The 26833-nt window shown below is 45.8% G+C and overlaps 1 protein-coding gene across 1 annotated transcript in view; it reads left to right on the top strand.

Moving 5' to 3' along the window:
• Positions 1 to 224: 224 nt before the first annotated feature.
• Positions 225 to 26833, top strand: part of FDXR (ferredoxin reductase) — a 152099-nt gene continuing 125490 nt past the window's right edge. Inside the window, exons 1-2 of the mRNA XM_069654854.1 lie at positions 225 to 371; positions 26451 to 26548. Coding sequence (XP_069510955.1) covers positions 308 to 371; positions 26451 to 26548 — 162 coding nt within the window. The 5' untranslated portion in view covers positions 225 to 307. The remainder of the gene's footprint in view (positions 372 to 26450; positions 26549 to 26833) is intronic.

The following is a 26833-nucleotide window of genomic DNA, read 5'->3' on the forward strand; positions in this document are numbered from 1 at the left end:
GTGTGCCCCATCCCATATCAGTGAAGTATTGAGAATGTTCGAACATACTCTCAGCCGGCTCCACATCCATGTCTGGTGCACAGCGCCAGGCTCACTTCCCTAGTCATTGATTGTGTAGCGCGGCACTCCTTCCTGACATCCGAGGAGTATAGCCCGCGTTAAGAACCGAATTGCGAAATCAAATGTGGGGATGTCACGTGTTGAAAGTCATGTGACAAAGAGGGGCGTGTCGTTACCAGGGTCCGTTACTCGAATTGGAAGTAGACTCCAGCCCTGTCAAACCCAGGTCCCGGCTGTTGCTGGCAGGATGTTCCCAAGTTACTGCAAGTCTTCCCTGCGCCTGCTGCTGATCGCCCGCTCCCGATCCACGGGTAAGAAGACCTTGCAAATCAGATAAAGAGAGAGAAGAGAAACGTTCATGGAAGAAATGGGGTCAAACAGAGACGTGCAGCTCGACAATGAGTCAAAACTGGGGTGTAGTTTTATTAATTAGGAGGCGCAACACTGGGGAATGTTGGCTGTGGTCGCTACTGCACCCAACCTGCTGAATACAGTGACGGTCGTTATTGGATTTAAGCCTTTGATTGGATTACGGTGATGCTGAGGTTCTGTTCAATTATTGGAGATTAAGGTATTTAATCTCTGGGATTTTGGCTAAATCAATATCGAACAAGCAGTGTGTGGAGCGATAGACTGTCATTCCTAGAGCTTGGGCAGTACTGAACTGAATCCAAATGTATATGGTATTTCAACCTATTGACTCGCCAATGCTGGTGGAATCAGATGTACTTGATGTTGTAATATAGGTTATGTTCTGGTGTGGAATTCTACTGCTGTAGAATTCCACACCCTGTTGTTCCATAAGTTCTTTACTTACGTGTGGGGATTCCGACGGGGAGCAGTTGGAGAGGAGAGTAAGGAAGGTGGAGTCTGCTGGGCTTAGGTTGATCCAATAAAGGAACCTGCACCAAATCCTTTATGTATACTTCGTTACAACACTGGCGACGAGCTGATCAACCTGCACGACCCAAGCGCCTGAACGAAGTGCCCAGCGGTTTCCACTCCGTGTCCTTCCCAGTGTCGTGTGTCCCCGTCCCGTGGGTGATCACCGACACTCGCCAGGTGGCGTCTCCGTGAAAACAGGAAGTGCCTCCCAGAACAGACCTCCGTTGCAGTCTCCGGGCCGGCAAATAGCGCCTTCTCCTGGCCGTAGTTGGACTGTGTGGATTCGAGGGGCTGTGCGCTCTTCACTGGAGGCCTGCGCACCCCTGCGCCGGGTAGAGCGCAGTGCCGGCACGCTTAGCCCTGCTTACGGCCATCCAGTGAGGTGGTTTCCCCAAGTGAGGCACGTTCCTGGTGGACCCTCCACGCACCCGACGTAACTGGGAGGGGATTGACCCAGACACGCCAAGAGAGCAGCTCAACCCTTGCTGGTTTCGGCAGCACGATTGGCTCCTGTACACGTGAAGGGAGTTGGCCTGCGCTCGAGTGCGGATGAAGAGGGGCGTGTCCGCCCTTCAGTGAGACTGGTTCCCGGACATGCCCAGAAAGTAATTTAACCCTTGCTGGGTTTTGGTAGCAAACTTTACCCTCACAAGCTCTTGTAACGTTGACCCTTGCTGGATGTGAGCATGTAATCTGCTGTGTCCATTGCTACATGGTTAAACTTTTGGACTGACATTGTCCTTTGTGGTACCCTTTTCACAAGTCTTCGACTGGTGAAGCTTCTAGTCCCTGTGGGGTGTGTTACTGCGAATTGGGTGATTTGTCTACATCCTCAAGGCACCTAGAGGAGCATTGCGTTCGTGCTCGTTGATTCTGCCATTTAACTTGGTCTGTTCCAGTGCCTGCCAGACATGCAACACAGCAATTCACGCCCCCCCCCAGCCTTTCTCCCTAACCCAGGCAAGCCCTCAATCGCTTGGGATTTGTGGGTAGATACATTTAAGGTGTACCTCAGAGCGGCTGGGGGTGCGAGGCTCACAGACGATGATAAGGAAGCAGCTTTGCTAAATTGCCTAGGCACTGAAGGAATTTTCAGACACCTTCCACGGCCTGATATACATGCACCTCGCTCTGAAGATGGTGAAGGGGGCGATGCTGTTCAAGATGTGGTACTGGCGTATGAGAGTGCTCTCAGCAAATTGGAAGCCAGTTTTGGAAAAAGAGCTAATGTGGTGCTTGAGAGGTACCACTTTTTCTCAAGAGCACAGGGTGTCGGGAGAGCATCGACTCCTATATAACTGCTCTTCGTACTTTGATAGCCACCTGTAAGTTCCGGGTCTCATTGATGAATACATCCGCGATCAGGTTATGATGTGGACAAGCGATTCCAGAGTTAGAGAAAGACTGTGGATTGAAAAAGTCCCACCTTTGGAGAAAGTTATAGAAATATCTCGAGCCCTGGAGGATTCCAGGAAAAGTGTGAGGGAAATGACAGACAAGGGCGATATCGTACATGTGGTAATGCCCAAGAGGAGTGAAGATTCCAGGAACAAACACAAGGACGCCAAAGGGACGTTTGGTTCTAGAGATGTGTGCAAAAAGTGTGGGTGGCTGGGGCATGTGGCCGGGTTGAAGAAATGTCCCGCTTCCAATATAGAATTCAGAAAGTGCAAAGGGAGGGGACACTACGCCCGCATGTGCAAGAATGCTGCGCCTAACAGAGTCAGTGAGAATGGTTGATGCTGTTTGCGACGAAGATGATGTCACCGTGGTTGGTTATGTAGGTTGTTCCCAAGCCGTTGATGTGGATGCTAAGGAAGGGTTGCTGTTGAGTGTGGGTACTGGAAGGAAAAGTGCCTAGGCCACTCTGACAGTCAATGGTTTGCCTGTGGAGTTGATGGTGGACACTGGGTCCCCCTATACTATGATCTCTCCGGAATTATATGTGTCAAAATTCCAGAAGAGAATCACTGATCTATCTCCATCTGACATCAAGCTGTGCGCTTATGGCCGCGTTCCTATTTGGGTTTTGAGTGGGTTACCATAGAATTTCAGGGACGCAAGACCCGGGGAAAGCTCTATGTGGCCCACAAAGGAGATCCGGTTGTCGGATGGGACGAACAGGCTGATTTAGATATTGAGATACGCCCTGGAAAGGCGGTCCCCAGGTTGAGCGTGAGTGAAGGTGACGGTAGTGGTGCTGGTTTGACTGTGCCTTTGACGGCAGAAGAACTTGAAGTTAAGTTTCCCACAGTATTTACCTCCAAATTGGGCAAGTTGAAGGGTTTTGCCCACAAGATAATTCTCAAACGGGGTGCCTTTCCCAGTGCCCATAGAGTTAGGAGGGTTCCTATAGTGGCTCGTGATGCGTTGAAAGCAGAACTTTCTAAGCTCACCGAGGCGGGAATCATTGAGGAGGTGGAGTGTTCGGAATGGTTGGCCCTGGTGGTGTTGGCACGTAAAGCTTATGGCAATTTGTGGATGTGTGTAGACCTGAGAGATCTTACCTCCAACATCTGTGTCGACAGACATCCCTTGCAGAATATCAATGAGATGCTCTCTTTGGTTAGTGGGGCTTAGTAGTTCTCCAGCTTTGACCTTTCATTGGCACACCACCAAATAGACCTACATGTTCAGTTGCGCCGCCTTACCTCCTTTGTCGCCCCTTTCGGTGCGTTCCGTTTTTGTAGAATGCCTTTCGGGTTGGCGTCTGCCTCCACATGTTCCATAGAGTTATGCAGAAGCTATTTGCTGGTATCCAGGGGCTGGAGTGTTTCCAAGATGACATTTTGGTTTGGGGCGAGTCTCACGACGAACATGACAGTAGGGTTGTCCGAGTGATGGAGGTGCTTAAAAAGAGTGGTCTGACAGTTAAGCTGAGCAAGTGCAAGGTAGGTGTGTCTAGTGTAATTTACCTAAGACATACGTTGGATGCCAAGGGCATACAACCCAAGGAAGATTTGGTTAGGGTCTTGCGTGAAGCCCCCTCTGCGGTCAACAAGGAACAGCTGAGGCCTTTATGGGCCTAGCTGAATATTGTAGTCGATTTGTATCTTCGTATGCTGACAAGACCGTCGGTATGAGGGCCTTACTCAGGAAAGGAGTTCATTTTGAGTGGTCTGATCAATGTCAGAGTGAGTTCGAAAATTTGAAAAGGGAAGTCGATTTGGCCCCTTCCTTGGGTTCCTTCTGTCCATCCAGGAAAACTGTGTTGACGGTTGACGCAAGTGAGTATGGTGTGGGAGCAGTGTTAGAGCAGAAGGATGGCGGTGTATTCCATCCCGTAGCTTTTGCGTCCAGAGTCCTCAAGGATGCGGAGCAAAGGTATGCAGTGATCGAAAGGGAGGCGTTGGTGGCGGTATGGGCCTCGAAACATTTTAGGACCTTTCTCTGGGGTGTTGAATATACTATTCGCACAGACCATAAACCTTTGGTTTATGTTTTGACAACCAAGGGGTTATCACAGGCCTCATCCAGAATGATGAGATGGATGGCCGACATGAGTGAATTTAACTTCAGGGTTCAGTACGTTCCGGGTGTGAAGAATGCTGTCGCGGATTGTCTATCGCGTTTTCCGTGTTCTGGTGGTTTTGACGAAGGTTAGGAAGTGGAGGATGATGAGCATACTTTAATAGCGAGCGTTGCTCCAGCAGTTGGTGAACAATTGTGGAGCGAGGAATTATCCCGAGACTCGGTGTTGATGGATATCAAGAATTCTCTCTTAGAAGTGGGGTTCAGAATGAGGCCTTATCAAAGCTCTATGGTCATGTGTGGCAGGAATTGTCGAAGGGTCCTTGGGGTGTCGCCAGAGGTTTGAGGTTGATTCCTCCAGAGTCACTCAAAGGGAGACTGGTGACTCTTGCACACGAGGGGCATCTGGGAAGGTCTATGACCAAGAGAAGGCTGAGAGATGTGTACTGGTGGCCCAGGATGAATGAGGATGTGGAAGCTGTTGTTAAGGATTGTGTGGCGTGTTCATTTAGTGACAAGAGCAAATCAACCACTTCCCAACCTATCTATCCTGTTGATATTCCTGAGAATGTGTGGTCTAAGGTGGCGGTCGATATAATGGGTCCCATGGAAGGCCTAGGTGGTGGTCTCAGATTCATTGTACTGTTGGTGAATTATACATCTAGGTGGGTGGAGGCCACGACTTTGTCTTACGCGACATCAGAGAAAGTGGTGGAATTCCTTTCCACAGTGTTTGACAGGGAAGGTATTCCAGCTGGTGTGGTTACTGACAACGGGGCACAATTTGTATCTGCTTTTATGCAAGAATTTTTTGAAAATATGGGAATCCGTCACCATAGAGTTGCATTGTATAATCCAGAAGCGAATGGTCTGGTGGAGCGCATGAACCGTTTTGTGAAAGGAGCCATACAGTTGGCGTTTGCGAATGGCCTCCCGTGGTGTAGTGTGGTTTCGGAGGCTCTTAAAGCGTACAGGTTGACCCCTTCGGCATTCACAGGGTTATCCCTATTCGAGCTGATGCGCGGAAGGAAGCCTGGATCAAAACTGAGAGTTCCGGCACTGGGCGGGGGTTCTCTATCACAGGTTGATATGCAAGGGGTGTTGAAAAGGGTGCGGCGGAAGCAGTCGACCTTGTTGCACAGGCAGTTGAAGCGCAGCAAACCTCTTCCTGGTGACGTTGGCAATCATGTTGTGATCAAAAACCCTAGGTTTGTAGTCAAAGGGGCTAGTAAGTTTATGGAACCCCGTACTGTGATCAAAACTGGCAGGCAATTTTAAAGGCCATTGGACGAGAAACGTTGGTTAAAGTTATTAACTGCACAATAATGATTACTCATTAAAATAGTTTACAGTGGCCCGCGAAGGGAGACTGCCTAACTTCGATATGCCAGTGTACATTAGCCAGATAACCTTCCCTCCCACCAATGACTCCTATACATTATCACTCATAGATCTTATAACTGGCACTTCTTTGCCATGGCCGCATTTGGCCTTTATCTAACAGCCACGAATTTGGCTGCCTTGGCCCTGCAAAAGGGTACCTGATTTGTTTATACATCCACTTGTTTTATGTTTGTTATAATATGAATAACCTGACAGCACCAGCATTTTTGTAATTAATGATACTTCGGGGAAAAGCATCAATCGGACTTTGTAACTTAACTGTCTGCTCAGGTCTCTGAAATCGACTGTAACTAAACTGTTTCCCATTCCTTGTGTGTGTGTCACATCTTTGTATTGTACTTGATGTTCTGTTTTGCTTTTCCTAGCTTCTTTGAAGCATCATGCCCGCAAGTTAGAATATTCTGAAACTCATAAATGAATAGCTATTAGTGCTGGCCCCTTAAGCATTGACATATAGGTGGTGTAATGCTTTCAACATTAACACATCCTGACTCTACTAACCATGATGTTGATGGGTATTGCTAAGTTGAATTAAATGTGCTCCAAGGTGTGGTGCTACATTGCTCTGTCTGAGGAGGGACCTGGTAACGTAGATATTAAAGACAACAAAGTGATGTTTTAATCAACTATTGTGAACCGCACTTTGGAACATGTTTGGATCAACTTAGCAGTACCCTTCAGAATCATGTTTAGAAGAGTCAGCATTTGTTACTGTGAAAAGCATTACATCAGATAAACATCAGTAGTTTTTGCAAATTGTTTTTTCCTGATGAAGGCTTTCATATGCAAAAGAGCAGTCTAGGAATTAGCTGAACACTGGCTGAAACACATTGTGTCGAAGCTCTATTGCGAAATTATCAAATACAACTAATATATATTTTGTGATGTAAAACAAACCATTCAACTGAATGTGGTGAAAACAATAACTAGAAGATGATATAAACATGATGAATAACAGTCTATGAATTATTTGAACGTTTTGGCACTTTATCCCCATATATTACTGTCTTTGCAATTTTTTACACTGAAAATGTTGTATATGAATGTATATACTAGACCAGAACTCAACGTGTATGCCCTAACAAGTGATTTATTTTTCTCCATAAATAACATTTCTTTATTAACTTATTTTAAACATTCTGAAGGCTATATCGGCCTCTAGTGGAATATTCCAGCCTATGACAAAGTTGCTGATTACCCTATACTCCTTGGAATATAATGGCTGAGTACCAGGTCCCTCATTTGTAACCTGCTACCTCAGGTAATCAGTGCTTCAGGTACACATGCGCATTATTGTCATACGTGATAGCTGATCTCAAAGAGGCGGCTAACCCATTTGAAAAGCAAGCCTCAATACTGTTCATTGTGGTGCCAGTTTCATAATCACTGGGCAGTCATGCATTGAGATTCTGGGATTAGGATATCTTTCCTGTGACCCTGATGTCCACACAAAATTGCTGGACCTGACCCCATTGCTACAGGTATACCGTTATAACATCGCAGGACTTTTCATCATTTTTTTGGAGGGGGTAAACATTTTTCAAAATGGGTGTGGGTGTACGGGATTAAAAAAAAAAATAAGAAACGTGGGTAACCCTCCCATAAAAAAAATCGATAGTTTTTGTCGAAAAAAAATATGCAGTAAAAAAACCTGCGATGAAAAGTCCTGCAATGTAATAACGTAGAACCTTGCCACAATTCTCACGGTTTCAGGGTGTATGATTCCTTTGAGTATTTCCAGGCTTTCTGTGCCATGGTGAAATCCTGGTGGCCCAGTCCACTCAGCTGTCCTTTTTCTGTTCCTCCTAAGGTCATGACTATTGCCCCTATCTTGTTTCAGTGTAGTAAGGGGCAGATGCAGTAGCATGGTCAACGGCAGCAGTTTTGTTGCTATTTATGCCCCTCCATGTCTGGGGGAGGGCTGGTCGTTGTGGAACTTCTACCATTCCATCGTTGACCTTGACCCCCAAAGCCTTTTTACAATCATTTGATGGCCTTGTCGCAGAGCAGAATTCGATTTTGTCTCAGGAAAAAAAAGCCTTGCATCACTTCAGACATCAGAGTCTTGTAGATCCTCACCCATAGCTACTGCCTGCACTTTCAGCGGAGGCCCCTGGACAACCCTGCTTTCCTGCCTTCTCCCAATCCACTTTGAGGTGATGCATGTGCCCAGTACGTGCCATCTAAGAGGGCTTTAGAGTTGGTGCCCTTCTTGGTTACAGGGGACATGTGTATCCCTATGTTCTTGCTAGTCCCCAAGAAACGAAGCAGCATGAAGATTGATCCTAAACCTTCCGCTGCTCAGTTTCTTCATGCATAAGGGTGGACAAATTCAAGATTCTTACTTTGGTGCATTTCCGTCAGGCATTGAAGTGGCTGGTGTCAAGTAATCTCCAGGATGCCCACACCCATGTCCCAGCCCATGTCCCAGTCCACTGGAACTAACTCCAGTTTTTTGTGGAAGGTGGTCATTTTCAGTTGAAATTGTTGCTCGTCAGTCTGACTTCTGAACTGCTGTTGTTCGCAAAGTTGATAGAGATGGTGGTAGCCCTTCTGTTCAGTGAATTTATCTTTAATTCGTTCCGTATTTACATGGTTTACTCCTGTATGTTTAGTTGACAGACCTGGTCTCTGATCTTTTTGCCAGGACCAGCTCCCTCCTCTGTCCTTAGTGTTCCTCTGTGAATTTTAATAGGTATTCAGTGGCTCCAGTTTTCCCTAAGGTCCTAGACACCCGTATGGGCTTGACGTTTCCACTTGTGGAGAGGGTTTCCGATATATGCAAGGTCACATCCCTGTTCATGGCACAGCCTCTAGTTCTGCTTAACTGTCTGGTGTTGAGTCTGACAGCCATGTCCATCTTCCTGGTCCTGGAAGTGCATCTCAGGATGTGGTCTCTTCAGTGTCCGTTGTGTGATTTGTGGTACTAGTTTTGGAACATTTTGCACAGCCGGTTTAACACTTAACACTTTGTGGCACTGAACTGCAAGCTTTGGTCTGTACCAGTATACCTTCTGACTAGGGTTACTTCACAACAACCCTGGCCCTATGTCACCCATGTGATGGTTGCCCCTCTGAAGTGGTGAGGCACTCAGCTGCAAGATCACTTAGTGAGTGGCCACTTGCCGCCAGAAGATTGATTCGTTCATATAAATCTCCTGGAGCTCTGAGCAATCCAACTGGCCTTGATGGCGTTTCTCCCATCCATTTGGGGGAGGTTCATCCAGATCTTGATGAAGTGGCCCTCCACCACCTCATCAAGAGGTAGGCCGTGGGATCACTCTCCCGCTACAAGGAATCCATGTGTGTGTCTTCCAGTGATGTGGAGAACATAATGTCTCCTTTTTGGTTGTTCAATAGGGTGCAATCCAAATTTACAAACCAGTGCCCTCAGCCATTAGGTGACTATGTTTCCCAGAGTGGGAACTGTCAGGATGGGTATAAGTAGATACTTTGAGTGTGGGATGCCGCAAGTCGACCTTTTTACCTCTGGCCTGAACCAGCAAACTTTTTTTTTCGGCTGCAGCAAATTTCCATCTCATATTGGGAATTGGATGTTCAAACTCCTTTTAAGCATTTCCTCCAGCTAAGCTTATCTTTAAGTTGCTGATAGACCTTCCTAAGTACGGTTTTATGATGACACTGATCCCCTTGGTGCGGGGGTGATGGATTGTAGTATCTGAAATTCCTAGAGTTATCCATCTTCCATCCGAAAAAGATTTTATTTGTTGCTTCACCTGAAAGTTTGGTGTTTGAGGCTTCATACTTGGCTTTTGACGGGATTAGATACCGGGACTTGTACATCTCGCAGATACAAGAGGCTTTCTTGCTGGTGCCATGACAAGGGTATTGACCCGTTCTCTTGCAATATAGCTTCTGTTCTCAACCTTCTTTTGTCCCTGGTTAAGACGGCACTTAATGCTCCATAATCAAAGGGTACCTGACTGCCAGTTCCAGGCTTGAGGACCCCTGAATGTTTTCCATTTCTACTGAGATGCAGTTTCTGAAGGGTTTGGCATATACCTTTCCTCCTAAGCCCTATGTTGTTCTGCCTTGGAATCTAAATGTTGCCATTCCTGGTAGCTGCTCATTTTGAGCATTAACAGCAGCAGTAAAAAATAAGTTGCATGCTGCTAACGAGGTATAAAAAGTTACTCGCACACCATTCCGTACTTGCAAAGACTTAATTATCACTCGCTAGTGGGTAGTGGTGAGTGCAAATTTAGAGGACTGAAGCATTCTTTGTTGTGTTGGTTCATGCTGAACGTTCTCTTCCTGGTGGCCCTCACAGTTTAATGTGAAGGTTCGAATTTCTTTCTTGCCTTAAAATGTAGATGCATTTTCTGTGTCAGATGGAATTCAGATGAGTGTTCTTTCCGCCTCCTTTTCCATCCAAGATTAAGGAGCGTTTTCATTGTGTTGATTCGAGGTGAGCTCCCAGCTTCTATGTCTTCTGGGTTAAGGAGTTTCATGTGGCTCCTCAGCTGCTCAGCGTTCACCAAGATGTGCCTGTTGGTCTTTGTGCACATTCTACAAGGGGACAGGCGGCTGCCTCTGCAGAGTGTTCCTTTTTTGGATATCACGCAGGGATTTCATGGGCATCATTGCACACATTTGCAAAACAATGCTCTCTGGATCCTTTGGGGGGGACGACAGCTGTTTTGGAGATTGTGCTCTTCGGCGGTTTTTCTGTATTTTTCTTGTTCTTCACATTCCTCTCCCTTCTTTTTATTTATTGCTTTATAAGCCTTTAATTAGATGATTAATATGTGGGAGCAGTTCATCCATTAGAAGAATAAGTTACTTTCCTTTGGTAATTGTTTTCTCAGATGGAAACCATCTACCTCCCCCATATTCTTTATCAACCCTTGACTTCTCGGTAGCTCATAACCTTTGGGGGACCTTACATCTCCTTCCCTCTGAGAGCAGGTTCAACTGAACCCATGGCAGTTGTTTGGCTCTCTTTATGTACATCTGAGCTCTGGTCCAGCGACATGGACGCCGGGCTCACAGTATCAGTGTCTATCAAAAAAGCTACTGAGCCAATAATGCACCTGCAAGGTCTTTCAGTAGATGTGCAATCTGTGGGAGTCAGATCGTGTTCATCTCAAAGAACCTGCCAATGTTTAGTAAAGTGTTCTTTTATTTCAAGGGGAGAATTTCAGTAATTGTAGAGATTTCAGCAAATAGAGGCTTGCGCTGACATATGTGGAGGTGACATTGTCATTCGGCATTGCTAGATTTATTTATTTATTTATTGCATTTGAATGAACGACCAAACCCTGAAGTATTACGGCGTAGGTTACAAGATTACTAACAACTTGCATGAGATTCTTTGTTACAGAAAATATTGGTTTCCGAGAGCTTACAAAAACAAAACTTAATGCGTGTACAGTCACTCTTACATTATTGGCTACATTACGAATTTACCAAATGACAGTTGTACATTAAACATAGGCATAAGAGGGTTCAGTGCAGAGAGTCCAGAGGGAATGCTGAGTGTCCAACGTGGCTATCAGTACCATTAGAGGGAGTTTGTTGTACAAGCTGGGAGGGAGTGAGACAAAATCTAGGGGCTGCTACAGTGAATCGTGGGATATGATATGATATGATATTTTATTTATATCGCGCTCATACACAGGTGTTTCAGAGCGCGACCAGGCAAAGGGAGGAGAACAGTGGAGAGAACAAAAACAACGATCTTACTAGGCCCAGTGACATTGAGAATGTGCAAGTGCATGGGAAAGGGAAAAGGGGGAAAGCGCATTGGAAAGGGGAGAAATTGGAAAGTGCAGAGCATAAGAGAGGAAAAATAAATAGGAAGTGGATAAATAAATAAATAAATAAGGTGAGTCAAAAACAGTGGTAGTGCAGCCTGTGAGGGCCAAGTGCAAGGTTGGTCAGAATAGGGAGTAACCGATCAGTGCAGACAGAGTGGGGGGACCTGTATTGGTACAGATACAGGCCCCAGTGCAAGGGGCGCCAGGGGGGGCAGTGCAGGAGGATGGCAGGGTGAGCAGGTACCTGGGCCAAAAGGAAGAGGTTGGCCAGGTGCGGCATTGCTGAGCGAGAAAGCAGATCAGAAGGGGAGAAGAGGGGAAAAGGCAGAGGAAAAGAGGAAGGTCTTCAGGAGTTTACAGAAACCGTAGGTGGTTCTCCTCAAGTTTCAAAGTGGCAGGGAGGCAATTTCAGAGGGAAGCCCCAGCAGAAGACAAAGATCTACCACCAACTCGTTTCTTAGAAAAACGACTGACCCTGAGGGAGTTGGAGGTAGAGGAGCGAAGGGATCTAGAGGGGAGGTATTTACGGAGGGATAGTTGAAGGTAAAGAGGACCCAGACCCCAGAAAGCCTTGTGGACAATGCAAAGGGTTTTAAATTTGATCCTTGCAGCCACAGGGAGCCAATGGAGGGATTTCAGAGCTGGAGAGATACGATCCCAGGGCTTGAGGCCAAGGACAAGTCTTGCAGTTCTGTTCTGGATTAGTTGTAGAGGGCGGAGAGTGGAGGCAGGAAGATTTAGAAAGAGGCGGTTACAGTAGTCCAACCTAGGGAGAATCAGAGCTTGGGAGACAAGGAGCTTCTGGGGGGAAGGAGAGGAAAGGAAGAGTGCCTTTAAGGAGGTGTAGTAAGAAGTTAGACTTTTTGGAGACATCTGAGATGTGTGAAGAGAAGGAACGTGTGGAGTCAAAGATAACCCCGAGGTTCTTAGCTTTGCTGGTGGGGGCAGGAGGAGGGCCGAGGGAGGCCGGCCAAAGAGAGAGGGGAAAGGATGGAGTGGGTGTACCAATGAGGAGGATCTCAGTCTTGTTAGTGTTTAAACAAAGGTCATTTGCAGCACACCAATTATGAATGGCGATTAGGCAGTACGAGATGAGGGCAGAAGAGGAGGTAGCCGAGGGAAGCCTGAAAATGAGTTGGGTGTTGTCAGCATAGCACTGGAAATTTGAGCAGAAGATGGAAATGCAGTAGGCGAGTGTTGCCAGGTATTGATTGAAAAGCCAGGGCGATAGGTTTGACCCCTGGGGAACATTGAAGGTAGAGAGGGAGATGGAGGATAAGAAGGACCCAAGTTGGACCTGGCAGTGTCGATCAGAGAGAAAAGAGGTCAGCCAGGCCAGAGCCTGATCGATGATACCCAGGTTGTCACAGAAGATTTAGCAGAATGCTATGGTTGACCGTGTCAAAAGCAGAGGAGAGATCAAGTAGGATGAGGACAGAGGGAATGGTAGAATCAAGGTTAGAGAGCAGGTCTTCACGGATGTTCAGGAGAGTAGTTTCCATACTTCTGGCAGCCCTGAAGCCGGATTTGTGGTCCTGGAGAGAGCCAACTGAGTTAGAGTGAAGTTTGATCTGAGAAATGGCAAGCTTTTCCAGGAGCTTATCCAAAAAGGTAGTAATGAAAATTGGGCGACAGTTAGCCGGACACGATTCACGGATGTGAAGTTGAGTGTTGGCGTTGGATCTGAGTGTTCTGGCTGTGGATTTGCGTGTGAGGTATTGGTTAAGGTAGATGGGAGCATTGAGGGTGACACATATGTGTGTGATAGTGTTTTATGTAGTATTCTGTCTTGTATCGGCAGCCAGTCAGCCTCTCTCATGTGTTGTGAGATGTGTTCCCTTTTGTTTATACCTGCTCTCAGGGCCTTGTTCTGTAGTAATTGCAATTTGTTAATGTTTTTCTTTGAGGTTCCTAGAAGGAGTACATTGCATTAATCTAACTCAAATTGGTTCGCAATGGTAATTGGGGTGCCATCTGTGACTATGGCAGTATAGTCTGGGTGTAGTTTGTTAAGGCGGGCTATAAGAATCTTGTTTTTTTTTTCTACATTGAGTCAAAGGCTGTTTGTTGCCATCCAGTTCTGGATAAGTGAGTAGATATTGTTTATACAGAGAGTGTCCTGTTCGCGATTGCCTGTAATGGGGATTAATATCTGCGTATCGTCAGCAAATTTGGTATATGTTACTCCCATGGCGTCTAGGGCAGCGAAGAGTAATTTAGTATAGGCATTGTAAAGAGTGGGGGATAAGCAAGATCCTTGAGGGACAACCAGTGGGATTGCTATGGGATCAGCAGCTTTGTCTCCTATGGCTACTCTAGAGGTGCGGTCTGATAGGAATGATTTAATCCACATGGTCGCTTCTTTCGAAAAGTGGAAGTTGTTTGCTAGTGTTCGGCATAGCTTGTTGTGATCGACTAGATCAAATGATGCGGATAGATCTAGTAGTAGGGTGCATAGGTTACCTGAATCTCTGATGCCATCCATCTGTTTGTTTTTTAAGTCCAGTAGAGCCATCTCAGTGCTATGCCTGAGACGAAAGCCTGATTGTCTATCGCCTAGAAGGAGGTTCTTCTCGAAATGGGATTGAACTTCGGTATAGGCAACTTTGTCAATAATTCTAAGTAGAAAGGGTACTGTTGTGATTGGTCTGTAGTTGGTGCGGATGGTGGGGTCTAGGTTAGGTTTTTTAAGAAGGGGAGTAACCCATGCTTCTTTGATGCTGGCAGGAATGAAGTTAGAGTTAAACAAGGAATTCATGAAGTTGGTAATAATGGAAGCAAGTGCGGGTGTGCAGGCCTTAACTACTTTTGCAGGACAGCTGTCGCCTTTACAATTGGATGGTTTCAGGGAGACTATGGTCTTTAGTATGTGGGTAGTGGTCACTGGTGTGAAATAGAATAGTGGTATGTTGGCGGGGGTGTTTATTTGTAGCGTGGGAGTAGGCTCTGCAGTGTGTGCTAGAAGTTTTCTTTGATGGGTGATTTTGTTTTGGAGGGTATTTACTTTGGAAGCTACTGCGTCCTGAATGGTTGTGTACCAAGCATTACTTATAATGGCAGGAATAGGAGGTGGAATAGGAGTTTCTAGTTCTTTGATGATCGAGAACAACTCTTTGCTGTTAGAGGCTGCATTGATAATACATTGGTTGTGGGAATTTGCTTTGTGACTTAACACTGCAAGTCTGTAGGTTTTGGCTGTATTGAAGAGTTCTATTTTGGATTCACTATTAGGGTTTTTTCTGAATACATTTTCTAAGGCTCTTTTTCTCCTTATTGCTTGAACAAGGACCCTGTATCATGACTGTGTGCGGCGGCCTGTTCCACCATCCTGTGCTTTCGAGTTATCTGCCGTGTGAACACACGGGTCCGAGATGACTAGTTGTCTTCCACACCTTCCTCAAAACAGCCATTGATGATGCAGCCCCCCTAAGTCTGAACTTCCCAAACCCAAACATAGTAACCCTTGGTTTAATGACGAACTGAGTAGTGAGATGCTCTCAGGGGTATTGTTAGCTAAGGGTTGGGCATTAAGTAGTTTGTTCAAGATGAGGGAAAGGATTTCAGGGGTGAGTTTGCAAGTGTTTCGCATCAAGATGGGTGTGGGAGGGATGACGGCAGCCACTGGGCCATTGTTCAATGATAGATTGAAGCTAATTAGGAAGTGGTCCGTCCATGATAAATCTAGGGTGACTACAGTGTTCAGTGTTAGGATCCAATCGAGGATTCTGCCTTTTGAGTGGATCGGGACGTTTACTATTTGTGTGAATTGCATTTCTAAGAGGGTGTGTATCTTTGTGATCTGTTACATCTTTGTATCCCAGATCGATATCTCCTAGAATGATGAATTTAGTTTTGGGTTTAAGGAGGGGAGTAATGAGCAGTGGCAGATCAATGTCTGGGTTGCTAGTTTAGTTAGGGGCTCTATACACTATTAGGAAATTGATGGTGGTATTAGAATAGGTAGCTAGTTTGAGAAGTAGGAGTTTGTAGCCTATTGGGGTGTCCATTTAGCATATTCTGAAATGTAGGGTGGATTTACACCTCCTAAATGTAGGGATGATGGCTACACCTCCTCCGGTGGCATCATGGCCGTCTGCTCTGAGAATGTTATATTCAGGTGGGATGGCTAGCGATAGTAAAGGGTCTGAGGCAGGGTGGAGCCATGTTTCCGTCATTACTAGAATCTAGTTGGGATTCTATAATGAGGTTGTGCACGTCGATGGCGTGAGCACCTAGGGATCGTACGTTAAGTACAGCGTCTTTTAGTGGTGTTTTAGAATGTGGGTAGTGTGTTTGGGTTGCAGGGGTCAGTGGCTGGGCTGTGGTATTGTATTGCTCTGTGGGTTCTGGCAATTGAGCGGTGGTGGTATAATGGAGGTGGTGGGCTTATGACCACAGGGTGGCTGGAGTGGGAGTGACTTGCTGGTGGGAGGAGGGATGCTGTGGTTTGTAGTAGCTAATGGATGAAGCTGGGTGCAGGAGGAGAGTCTAGCTCTCCTTGTAGATCCTAGTATTGGTTTAGAGGGTGTCCGTAATGTGAATGTTCTTGTGGCAAGGCGAGCGAGGCATGAGGTGCCTAAGTTTGCTGCAGTGTGTTGTGCTTTAATAATAATAATAATTATTATTATTATTGAGTGTTATGGATGCGAAGGCTGCCGTAGTAGGTAAGAGTGGCTTGGGGCATGGAAGTGGGTGATGTCTGCTGCAGTGAATGCAAGCTAATCCTAGTCCTACGTGGAAGAACGCTCCCTTAGAGCAAACTGTGGTATTAAGGGATCTGGTGTCCAGTTGGTAGGCCATTTTTGCTAGGCGGGAGTGAGTATCTGCACTTCTGTTGTTGGTGGGAGAGAGATAATGCTGTGAGTATTGTAGTAGTATGAGGGTAGTGAGCATGGCGAATAGTCTTAGGTTGGGTCCCTTTTGAAGACATTTGTTGGAGACTGCATCCACAGGTGAGGTGGATGGGAGGTGATAGTACGGTGGTACTAGAGTGATCTGAGTGTAGCATAGGGCGGCTGCACAGGTCGGTGTCTGCCATATGATTTAGGGTGATGCTAGATCGAGGCGCTATTGTGAGGGAGACATGCATCAGCACTGGAGACGATAGTAGGTAGCGGCATGGCTATTTGTATACTAGACGGTGCAGTCTAATGTTGATATGCTGGGCCAGGTAATCTGAACAATAAAGCAGCGTCGGCAGGCATTAACAGGCAACTGAACATTGTTACAGTGGCATGATCATTATTGGGTACGGTTTTCGAGACAAGGCATTTGCATAACAGTTGTACATATGTATCAAGATTTCCAGAAGGGCAAGCACATGGGAGCAGCCCCTATCCCTGTTAGTACACACAGGCGCTCAGCATGATGTACATCTAGGGGGGTGGCAGTTAGCAATGTTATGATTGATAGGCAAAATCGTTTGGACAATGCATATGAGGCGAGTCTTACCACGACATTTAGCAGACCTTTGTTCAAAAGGTGGGCTGACGTAGGGTGGCAGAGACCAGCGCAATTGCCTCTTGGTTGGTAGTGGGTGAAGCGAAATATGGGCAGGGGGATTAGCGTGCGCGAATGGGCGTCACTGGACAGGCACAGGACAGGTCCCTTAGTTGTGTGCCTTTGGTGGGGGACGGCTAACGTCTGCCAGTGCCCCACTATTGGTTAAGGCAGGAGGCCTGGCCAATCCGGGGGCAGCAGGAACAATCACAATGCTGGGCGAGCCGGAATCAGATGGCGGCGGCCATCTTCGGGGTGCGAGCCTCGCGGTTTTCGTGCATTCGGAGACTGGAATGGGGAATCGAATTTGCATGGTAAGATGTTGTAGATCAAGGATGTATGCTTACTCAGGATAACCATGAATAATGCAGTGGAGATAAGGTGCATTAGGGCTTCAGGCAGCTCCGGTGCTCCAACAGCGCAATAAGCCACACATGTTTACCTTCAAGTGGTCAGCTGTGGGGGCAAAGTGTGAGCTGCTCCTGCAGCTATGTAGGAGAGGAGCTTCTGCTCCGGTCGCTGAAGAAGTTGGAATCCAGGCGCAGGCCAGTTGCCTTAGTTGTTTGCCTTCGGTGCGGGCCGGCTAACGCCTGCTGGTGCCCTGCTATTGGTTAAGGCAGGAGGCCTGGCCAATCCAGAGGCAGTAGGAACAATCGCAATGCTGGGCGAGTCGGAATCAGATGGTGGCAGCCATCTTCAAGGTGCGAGCCTCGCGGTTTTCATGCATTCAGAGACTGGAATGGGGCATCGAATTTGCACTGTAAGATGTCGTAGATCAAGATTAGCAGACCTCCCTTAAAGGTGATGCTTGCTTGCACTGCATCGCAGATAAGTGAGTAGTGTAAGCAGGCCTCCATATCTTGTAACTACAACACCTTTTCTCTTTCCATGAATATCATTTTTACACCAGTTGAGAGCAGAGTGCAGTACAAAGGGCTGGTGACCTGTCTGATTTAAGAACGTATCTTTTGATTTTTCTCTGCATGGAGGAAATTGCAGGCCATAGCGAAAAACAGACATTTGTTTTTTTAAGGCTGTGTGCACTCACCCTGCCATAAAGAAACATCAGTGAGAAAGATTTAGTTTTCTTTCTGTTCAACTTCTGCTGTGTTTTATGTCAGTAGATGCTCATAGTGAGGAGCATTTTGCATTTATATTTATGTCCCTTAGAATCCTAGCAGTAATAATAGATGGAAAACTTAGTTTCAACTGGGAAGTATCCTTTGTAACAAAGAACCTATTTTGTATGTTTGGACTGCATACTGTGTACACTCTTGTGAAGGAGGCACATCATGTTTACTTTTAGAATTTAATTTACACTCTAAATAGTGTGTAAAATACTCCCCTGAGCACCTTATCTGAGTAAGCAATGTCTAGTTTAAAAGCCCATTCAATCGTAACTCTGAATCAGTGGGGTAAACGGTGAGCGACAGCATGGCCCTTACCCAAAGGGTGAGTGATTGTCATTACACCAATCATAGGGGTGTAAGGAAGGCATGGTATCAAAGTAAGACAGACAAGTGATCACAGTTCAAGGGTGTTTATTGAGCTTTATCAGGGGTGTGAAAAACTCTTATCTAAACCTAAGTCTAAAATGGGAGCAAGCTACGACCATCAAATAATAATACAGTCCTAGTGGAGTCTAGTCAAATAAAAAGGTCCTATTCCAAAAAAAATAAACTATTGCCAATCCTTACCCCTATGCTACAAAATAGTGTGGGATAATGTTCACAAAAAGAAAGAAGTGTTAACAAAATGATAACTCGGGATGTTTAGGCTGTTGGCCTCCCTTCCCCACTTTTTTAGCATGGCACAAGGCGGGTTACTCCAGCACAGCACAGTCCCTTTCACCAATATCAGGGCCTTCTGTGCCCAAGTCTCTTTTGTGCAAAGTCCTTAGAGGACCTGATGTACCATAAATAACAAAGCAAGTTCCTTTCTCAATATTTCTGGCGGGTGATTTACACTTCACCCTGGATCCCCCCTCGGCCGGGCTCCGATCCTTCTTTCACCTTTAGCCTCCCTCAGTCAGGGTTATTTTTCACCCAGGATCCACCTCTTCCGGGTTCAGACCGCTTTTCTACAATTAGTCCCCCTCGGCCGAGCTCAAACCAATTTCAGTTTACAGACAATCAAAGACTCTCAAATGTGCACGTGAGTTAACGTAATCCACTGCAGGACCACTTCGATTTCATAGTTCAATAATTCTTCCCCCTTCGGGGTGGGGGGGTGCCAAACAGAGACCTTCGAGTGAACATCCATGTGGTGCCAGACCGCTCTGTATCTGGTACCTATTTTGGTACTTTACTTTCACTCTGGTTTCATTCACAGACTGGCTTCATGCATGTTGCCTTCGACTCACCGGCTGTGTGGAAGATTCAGTTTTCCGTTTTACCCTTCACAACTGGGTCTCACTCTGTCGGGCTCTGACCCTTCTCAAAGTTCACCAAGTGTCTCCCTCGGACGAAACGGCATTCTGTGGCTTCAGGTGCAGCAGGAGTACTCAGGGTTTTTACCTGGGGTCAGAGTTGTGCCAGCTGTCCCCCAGAGGAGGATCTTTTTGTGGGTGCCACCAGGCAACTCCAGCTGACCCTGGTTTAGGCTTCCTGGAGGCACAGCTTCCACTCCTGCCTTCCCTGGGCACGCAGGCTCAGTGTCTGGGCCGTCCTTCCTCCTCCAGGCCTTCCAAGTTCCTCTCAGCTCTGCAGGTTTCTCTCTGGCTTTCTGGCACCCTCCTAGATCCCCAGCTCACTCGAAGTGTGTTTTCCTGCTCCGCCTTTTATTCTTCCTGGAAGTAGTGATTAGGTTTAAATGTGCATAGTTGTAAAGAGGCCTGACTTTGCCTGGCCTCGTTAGTGGGACAGTTTGCTGTAGAAAAGGGAGAGTCTGTATTCTGTGTATGAGGTTCCCTGTTGGTAATCTTCCTCCTCCAACTCTCTCTCCTCCTTGTCTCGGTGACTTTAGAAAAGAACATAGGGTAGGAATGGGTTAGTAGTTTGTACTAATGAGTTTATGTAAATCTGCTGAAATATTGTCGGGAAAGGGGCGGTGGGTAATGGTATGGGTTCTGAAATGGTGTATGGTAACAGAGGGAATGTCGGGTAGGGAGGTGTTAATCCGTTTATGTTCACAGTGAGTTGTCCGTGAGAAAGGGTCCATGTCGGGAAAGGGAGGGTTAAGTTCCTAAATATCCTACCTACCTACAGGGAAGGGGATACTGCGTCTCTCCATCCAGTGTCCCACGTCCACTCCCAGAGGATCCCCACATCCAGGTGATCCTCCCATCCACCCCAGGAACCGGTTCCAAGAGCGATGGCCGTGTCCTGGGCACCTGGATGACAAATCCCCGGGGACTAGCAGGTGAGGCACCTTCAGGGGTCACAACCTCTTTCAAATCTTGATGACTACAATGAAAACATTCCAAACCTGACTCTCCACCCAGTGCAAGTGCTGTTGCAAAAATTAAATAATTACATTTGCAACTGAAATAGAAACTCTGCAAAACCTGTACCTGTAGTGGTAATCTGGACAGGTATTTACCTTTTTTTTTTATTGCACTACACGCAACGTTCTGCTGTTAAAATGATTACCTCCGTCAATAGACAGTTTACTGACCTCTAAGCGATGTAAGGCTAACTCGGTTAGAGATTAGAGAACTATCTTACCACAACCATTGGCATTCCATTTAGTAGTACTTTTTTATTAACCATCGAAAGACAATTATGCCATAAAACCTCAAAACAAGTTCTACAAGTTATTTTTCTTTACTCTGTAATTGGGCAGATTAGTTTGTATTACAAATTTAAATATATGCAGAAGAGATCAAATGTGCAGATCTTTGTAGAGGAGTTATGAAAGCAAAGAGACAGAAAACTAACCAATATCAGAAGGTACGGGGGGATATAAGATGGCAACAAGAAGTAGGAACTGCGAGTTACCCGGGAGAGGTCAGTGGAGAAGGTGGTGTGCAACTAAGAGACGAGCAGGAGGCAGGAAGGAGCAGTGAGTGGGGAGGCATTTTTAGGAGCAGGCGCGGTATTGGCTAAGAAATGGAAGTGGTACTGCAGTGTGAGTGGGCGTGTTAGTGTGGCAAGAGTGATTGTATAAATTAGTGTAAAGAGTGAATGTGAAGTGTATGGTACAGGGTGAAATAAAAGCGATGGAGTAGTAGAAGAAGTGGTGTAGCAGAGGGAGTAGTGCTGTGGAGGTGGCTGTAGGAGTGTGGAGGAGGTAATAATACTAGAATAGGAGGGAGGATTAACATCAGAAGAGGAGGTGAGACTTAGAAGGGCTAAAAGACATCAGAGGGACAGATAATTAGAGTGAGTGAGAAGTGGGTGAAGAAAAAGGGAGAGTAGACGAGGCGGGAGTGAACATGATCGAAAGGGGACTGAATACAACAGTTTCTGTAAAGCACAATTACAAGTCTCCGTAGCGGGGCAATTAAAGTTACAAGCTACTATTTCTTTCTTTACCAAGGGGTGTATTACAATCAAAAACACTGGACCAGCATGGGCGCCACCTTTGCCCCGGACATTGCTAATTTATATATGGACCATGTAGAAAGAAACTCCATCTATCACATCAACAATCCATACCAGTCCAATATTGCAGTATGGCATCGCTACATAGACGACTGTTTCCTGATCTAGAGAGGTTCGCTAATACACCTTCTAGATTTCCAAAAATGGCTTAACCTACAAAATGCCAACATTAGCTTTACCATTAATCATGACATTAAAACCATGCCCTTTTTCGATTTAGAAATTGTACCAAACTCTTTAGAAAGCCACCAGACAAAAACACTCTAACAGAGTTATCATCCAGCAAGTCTAAAAGCAAACCTCCCTATAGGTCAATTTCTAAGAGTCCGACGGAACTGCACCCTACTGGAGGATTACAAAACACATGGAAAACATCTGAAACAACATCTAAAAGAAAGGGGATACCCGAAAAAACAGAGACACATGCCTAAATCTAATAGGCAAAACAACAGCTGACAAAATTAGTCAGAACATTCAGTCCAATAAGCCATGGACTACGAAAGTTGGTTATAAAAAATTGGCATATTATTAAAACTGAGGACTTCAACCAAGCTCCACCAAGGTTTGCCTTTAAAAGGCAAAACAACCTCAAAGACAGCCTGGTGCATACATACCCAAAAGAACAAGCACTAGAGACTCACAGAGAACCTTATGGGCACTTCCACCGGTGGTTGGACACTTTAAGTGTGGCAACTGTTCTGTTTGTCCTCTAAAACTTGAAAAGCATAAACCTGAAAGAAAGGAATGGCAGCTAAAGACGTTTACCAACTGCACCTCTCAATGGGTAGTGTATGCTATCCAATGCCCCTGCCAACTCTTATATATTGGGAAAACAAAGAGGCAAATCAAACCACGAATTGATGAGCACAGATGCAGCATCAGAAATCTTACTCCCAATAAACCATTAGTAGCACACTACGCCCGCCTCAAACACAAAACCAGTGAAATGTTCTGGTTCATTATCCAGACAGTACAGATTTCTAAAAGAGGCAGCGACAAAGATCTTGCACTACGAAAATGTGAGCAAAAATGGATTGACAGTTTGGACACTGTAAAAAAATGGTTTAAATTCCGCAGTTGAATGGAAGTAAAATCGAATACTCTAATTAAAATCAAGAATATATGTTCACTTACACGGGAACAACATCTGTTCCTGTGACAGATCAAAATATAGAGCAACAATGTGGCCCATTTTTAATCACCTCTTCTTCTGAATAATCTTTCACAGAAATACCCTTCAATGAAGTATCAGAACACTCGCAATGTCCCCCATAATGTAACAGACTTCCAACATGGCGGATTAACAAGTCTATACGCAACTCGGGGTGCCAGTCTAGCATTGGATCATACGACCCGCATTGTATTACAAAGCGGAAGTCAGCCGGAAGCGACAGCGCACACCAACGCTAGCTGCACCATGGAGCAGACGGAAAGATGAGAAGAAATCGAGACCGGACCCCGTAAGTGCCGACAGGACACACGAGTACTGCAACAAAAGGATGAAAAATCACGCTGATGATATTCACACGAGCAAGAGATAAGCGCATGTCTAGGGGTCAAGACTTTAGTAATATTCAAAAGCAAATACACCCCACCCAGCAGAGCAGTGCCATTAATATATCGCGCCCTCTCTAAACAGCCTCTACAAACAACATAGAAGGGTCTAAAAGAAGCAAGGGCGTCTGTCTTAGGCAGCCGGCATTTACATCCTGGAACAATCCTGCGACCTGCGCCACAGCAGAGACCGGAACATTTCACTAGTCAGGTCAGTACATGACAGCAATAAATAACGAAAAATGGAAAACGCACGAATAACAAATATTTGCAAAAGTAATCACTCCCTAGTCATTTACAGATATGTGCCACCCCTGAAATAGAGGAAGGGAAAAATAGAGGCAACAGCACTATGCAGCCTACAAAGAAGGAAGACACCACATCCTTGTAACGTTCCAACTCCGAAACAGTGGAAAGCAAACATAGAGGCAACAGCATAAAGTAGCCTACCAAGAAGGTAGACATCTCCTCCTATTAAAGAGAAAAAAGCTCCAGTCTAACCACGTGATACTGACAAGGTCAGTGGGATGTATATATGGCGACAGAAGTCCTATAGCGTATGACCTATGCCAATTTTTAACCCTTTAAACCACAAGCCGAAACATATGTAGACATCCATTAGACATAGAAAGAGATTTTGTCTAAGCTAAACAAAGACCACAACAACGGTCCTTTACATGTACGGTTTTCCCCTATAATAAAATGTTGAAGATCCTATAGTAATGACAACTTGTTGACAACAAAGTTATGTCACATACTAACCCCATTCACCTATATCTTTGAGGTTTGTAAAAATGAATTTTTTCAGTTGATTTTGATGTGCCTTGTGGAAAGCACTTAGAACTAACATCATTGTTTTTTAAAAAATATTAGATGAATACATTTTGTTTTAATTGTGTTCACAAATTTGGCATGTTTTTCATATGTAAATCTGTGTTCATGAAATACAGCTCATTCTCACACCCCACTGCCCAGCTATCAGGGCAGACTGAGAAAGAGGTAATTGGGCTGTTCGTGTTTTGTTTACAAGCTACTAGCCAGCCATGGAAAAGGCACTCTCCACTTCAATTCTATATATACACAGCACAACATTTCTTATTCGCCAAGTGTCAAATTTTAGAACACTAACCATTGTATAGAGTAAGGAAAGTTAGAAAGTCCCTGAGGGAGCTAAGAGGACGTACATTTGCCTTTAGGTCACCATCTTTAGATGAAGACAGAAAATTAGCACTAGGGGGGGGGGGTCAACCTTCTATATATACCAACCTGGGTTTTGGACGCCTGGTCTACAGAGAAGGTGCTAGTCAAGACAAGAGTCAGAGGAACGGCCCTAGGGCCCAGGAAGAAATCGGTAAAGACCCTCGAACCGCCTGTGAGAGTTTGAGTGATTCTTCGGCCATCTCTGACATTTATCCTCCTGCATAATAACATTCCATCCTGCGACATGCTTTAGGAAGTGAGCCAGCGGTAGAGTGGCTGGGAATTGGTATAATTTGTTCTTTTACTGAATTTCTACTGCAAAAAGCATTTTTGACTCCAAAAGCAGACTTTGGTCCTGATTATAACTCGCCCGGTATGGAAACAATGGTGGCGGAAAACCCGCCGCCACCGTTGTTTCCATGCCGGGGGATCACAACTCCTGCAGGCGGAGGCGTCAAACCCGCCAGGTCTGACCTGGCGGGTTTAACACCCCCCGCCTGAAGTTGGACGAGGAAACACCGGCTCCATCACGAGATGGTGCCAGTGTTTCCATGATCCCCATCCCCATTGAGTCCTATAGGACTCAATGGGGATTAACACCATTCCGTCTCCGGAATTCCCGGGACACCGGGGTTGTAATGCCCCAGTAACTTCGGGAGTCACGGAGGCGGGATGGTAATAAGAGTCCGGTGGTAACCAGGCGGTTTTACCGCCTCGGTTACCGCCAGACTCGTAATGAGGCCCTTTGTGTATGTATTTGGACTAGTTCCTGTCAATGCTATATTAGTTCTATCTGTGAGGAGCTTGCTTGTTCCTGTTCTATGTCGGTGGTGCTCCCCTGCTGTGGGTAATGCCTTTTCTATGTGAGGGGAGCTAGCATCATTGATGCCAATGCTGGGCATGTGCTTTGTGACAGTAATTTGAACTGCTGAGGTCTATGCTCTTCCTGTTCTATGTGTATAGCTTGCATTGCTGAGGCCCTTCATTTAGCTTTCCAGAGTGTGTGATGCTTGCACGGCGCCATCTTATGACATTCCTTCTGTGTGTGAGAGGAACTTCTACTGCTGTGGCCTACAACATCTCTGTTCTATGTGAAGAAATAATGATCTACTGGTGTCCATGGCATACCTATTCTATACAAAGAGGGGAATACACACTCCTGTAGCGCATACTGGAACTGTTCTATGTGAAAGGAGCATCCTCAGCAGAGACCCAATGCTTATCTATTCTATGTGGTAATCTTCTACCCTTGCTTTACATTTCACTGATCTACTTCATCTCTTCTGCACGTTGAACGCCTGCATTGCTGTTCCTGTTACTCGCTTTTTCTGATTGTGTGACGGTAGCCTGCCCTGCTCGTTCTTCAGCTGATCTGTTATTTCTCGGCAAAGTTCATGCTGCTGTTGTGCCTCTTCTTTGCATGCAAGGGAATCTCTGAGTGTTAGTGCTCACCCGTTCCATTTGCGAGAGGGTGCATGTGCAACTGTAACCTGTGCTTTATCCGGTTATTGTGAGAGAAACCTGCTTTTTTTGTCACAAAGTGGGCCACTGACTCATGATAATGATTTTCGTACCGTTTGAACTGTTTGCATGCATTGGCTGGATATCGCGTCATGTGTTTCTACTCCATTGCGAAGGAGAAAACTAATTTTGAATCTCTTGAAACAGCATTTACTCTCTAAGTATGAAAATGGGGAGTAAAATATTCCCACCTCAAAATCATATCTGGAGCATTTATCGTAAGCCTGACACATGGGAACAGGTCATCCTGTGGTAGGAGGAAATGGGTCTAGTGGGTGGAATAGACTGGTGGTGTTTTGAGTCGCATTAGATTTCATCTACCTGTAGCCCTCCCATAATCCTTGCTGCTTCACTACCAGAGATATCCTGTACCAGAATCTGGGGGATGTGAGCCCTGCCATATGTTCTCCACAAGCAATCTGAGTCTCTAGTAAATTAGCTGTTGAGACCAGCCCTGTCTAGGTGGTGTGTGCATTGCTTTTTCTACACCTTCATTACAAACCCTAACCATTTTCATTCTTTCTGAGCCCAGCTGTAAGGAGGACGCTATGCACAAGCCAGGACTCGCCCAAGGTGTGCATCGTGGGCAGTGGACCAGCAGGCTTTTACACAGCACAACACCTTCTGAAGGTACAGTATGGGCCCCTTTCCCCCATTATATCATTCTGCATAGTTGAATGAAAAGAAATCTGAGTTTCCAATACAATTTCTGTCTCCCAACCAAGAGAAAACTATTATCTAGCAATGCAGATGGTGTGTCCAAAACCTAATCTTCGTCAAACCATTAGGGCCAATGATGCCCACTTGCAGGTTGTGTATCAGGTGAATGTGTTGCATTGTTAGGTTTGAATGCATGTGTTTGATTATAATTGTGACCTCTATAGACAGTAACTGCCCGGGAACCCATAGCCTCCT

The sequence above is a fragment of the Ambystoma mexicanum genome, chromosome 3q (assembly GCF_040938575.1).
Source record: "Ambystoma mexicanum isolate Mex_15411 chromosome 3q, UKY_AmexF1_1, whole genome shotgun sequence".
NCBI lineage: Eukaryota > Metazoa > Chordata > Amphibia > Caudata > Ambystomatidae > Ambystoma > Ambystoma mexicanum.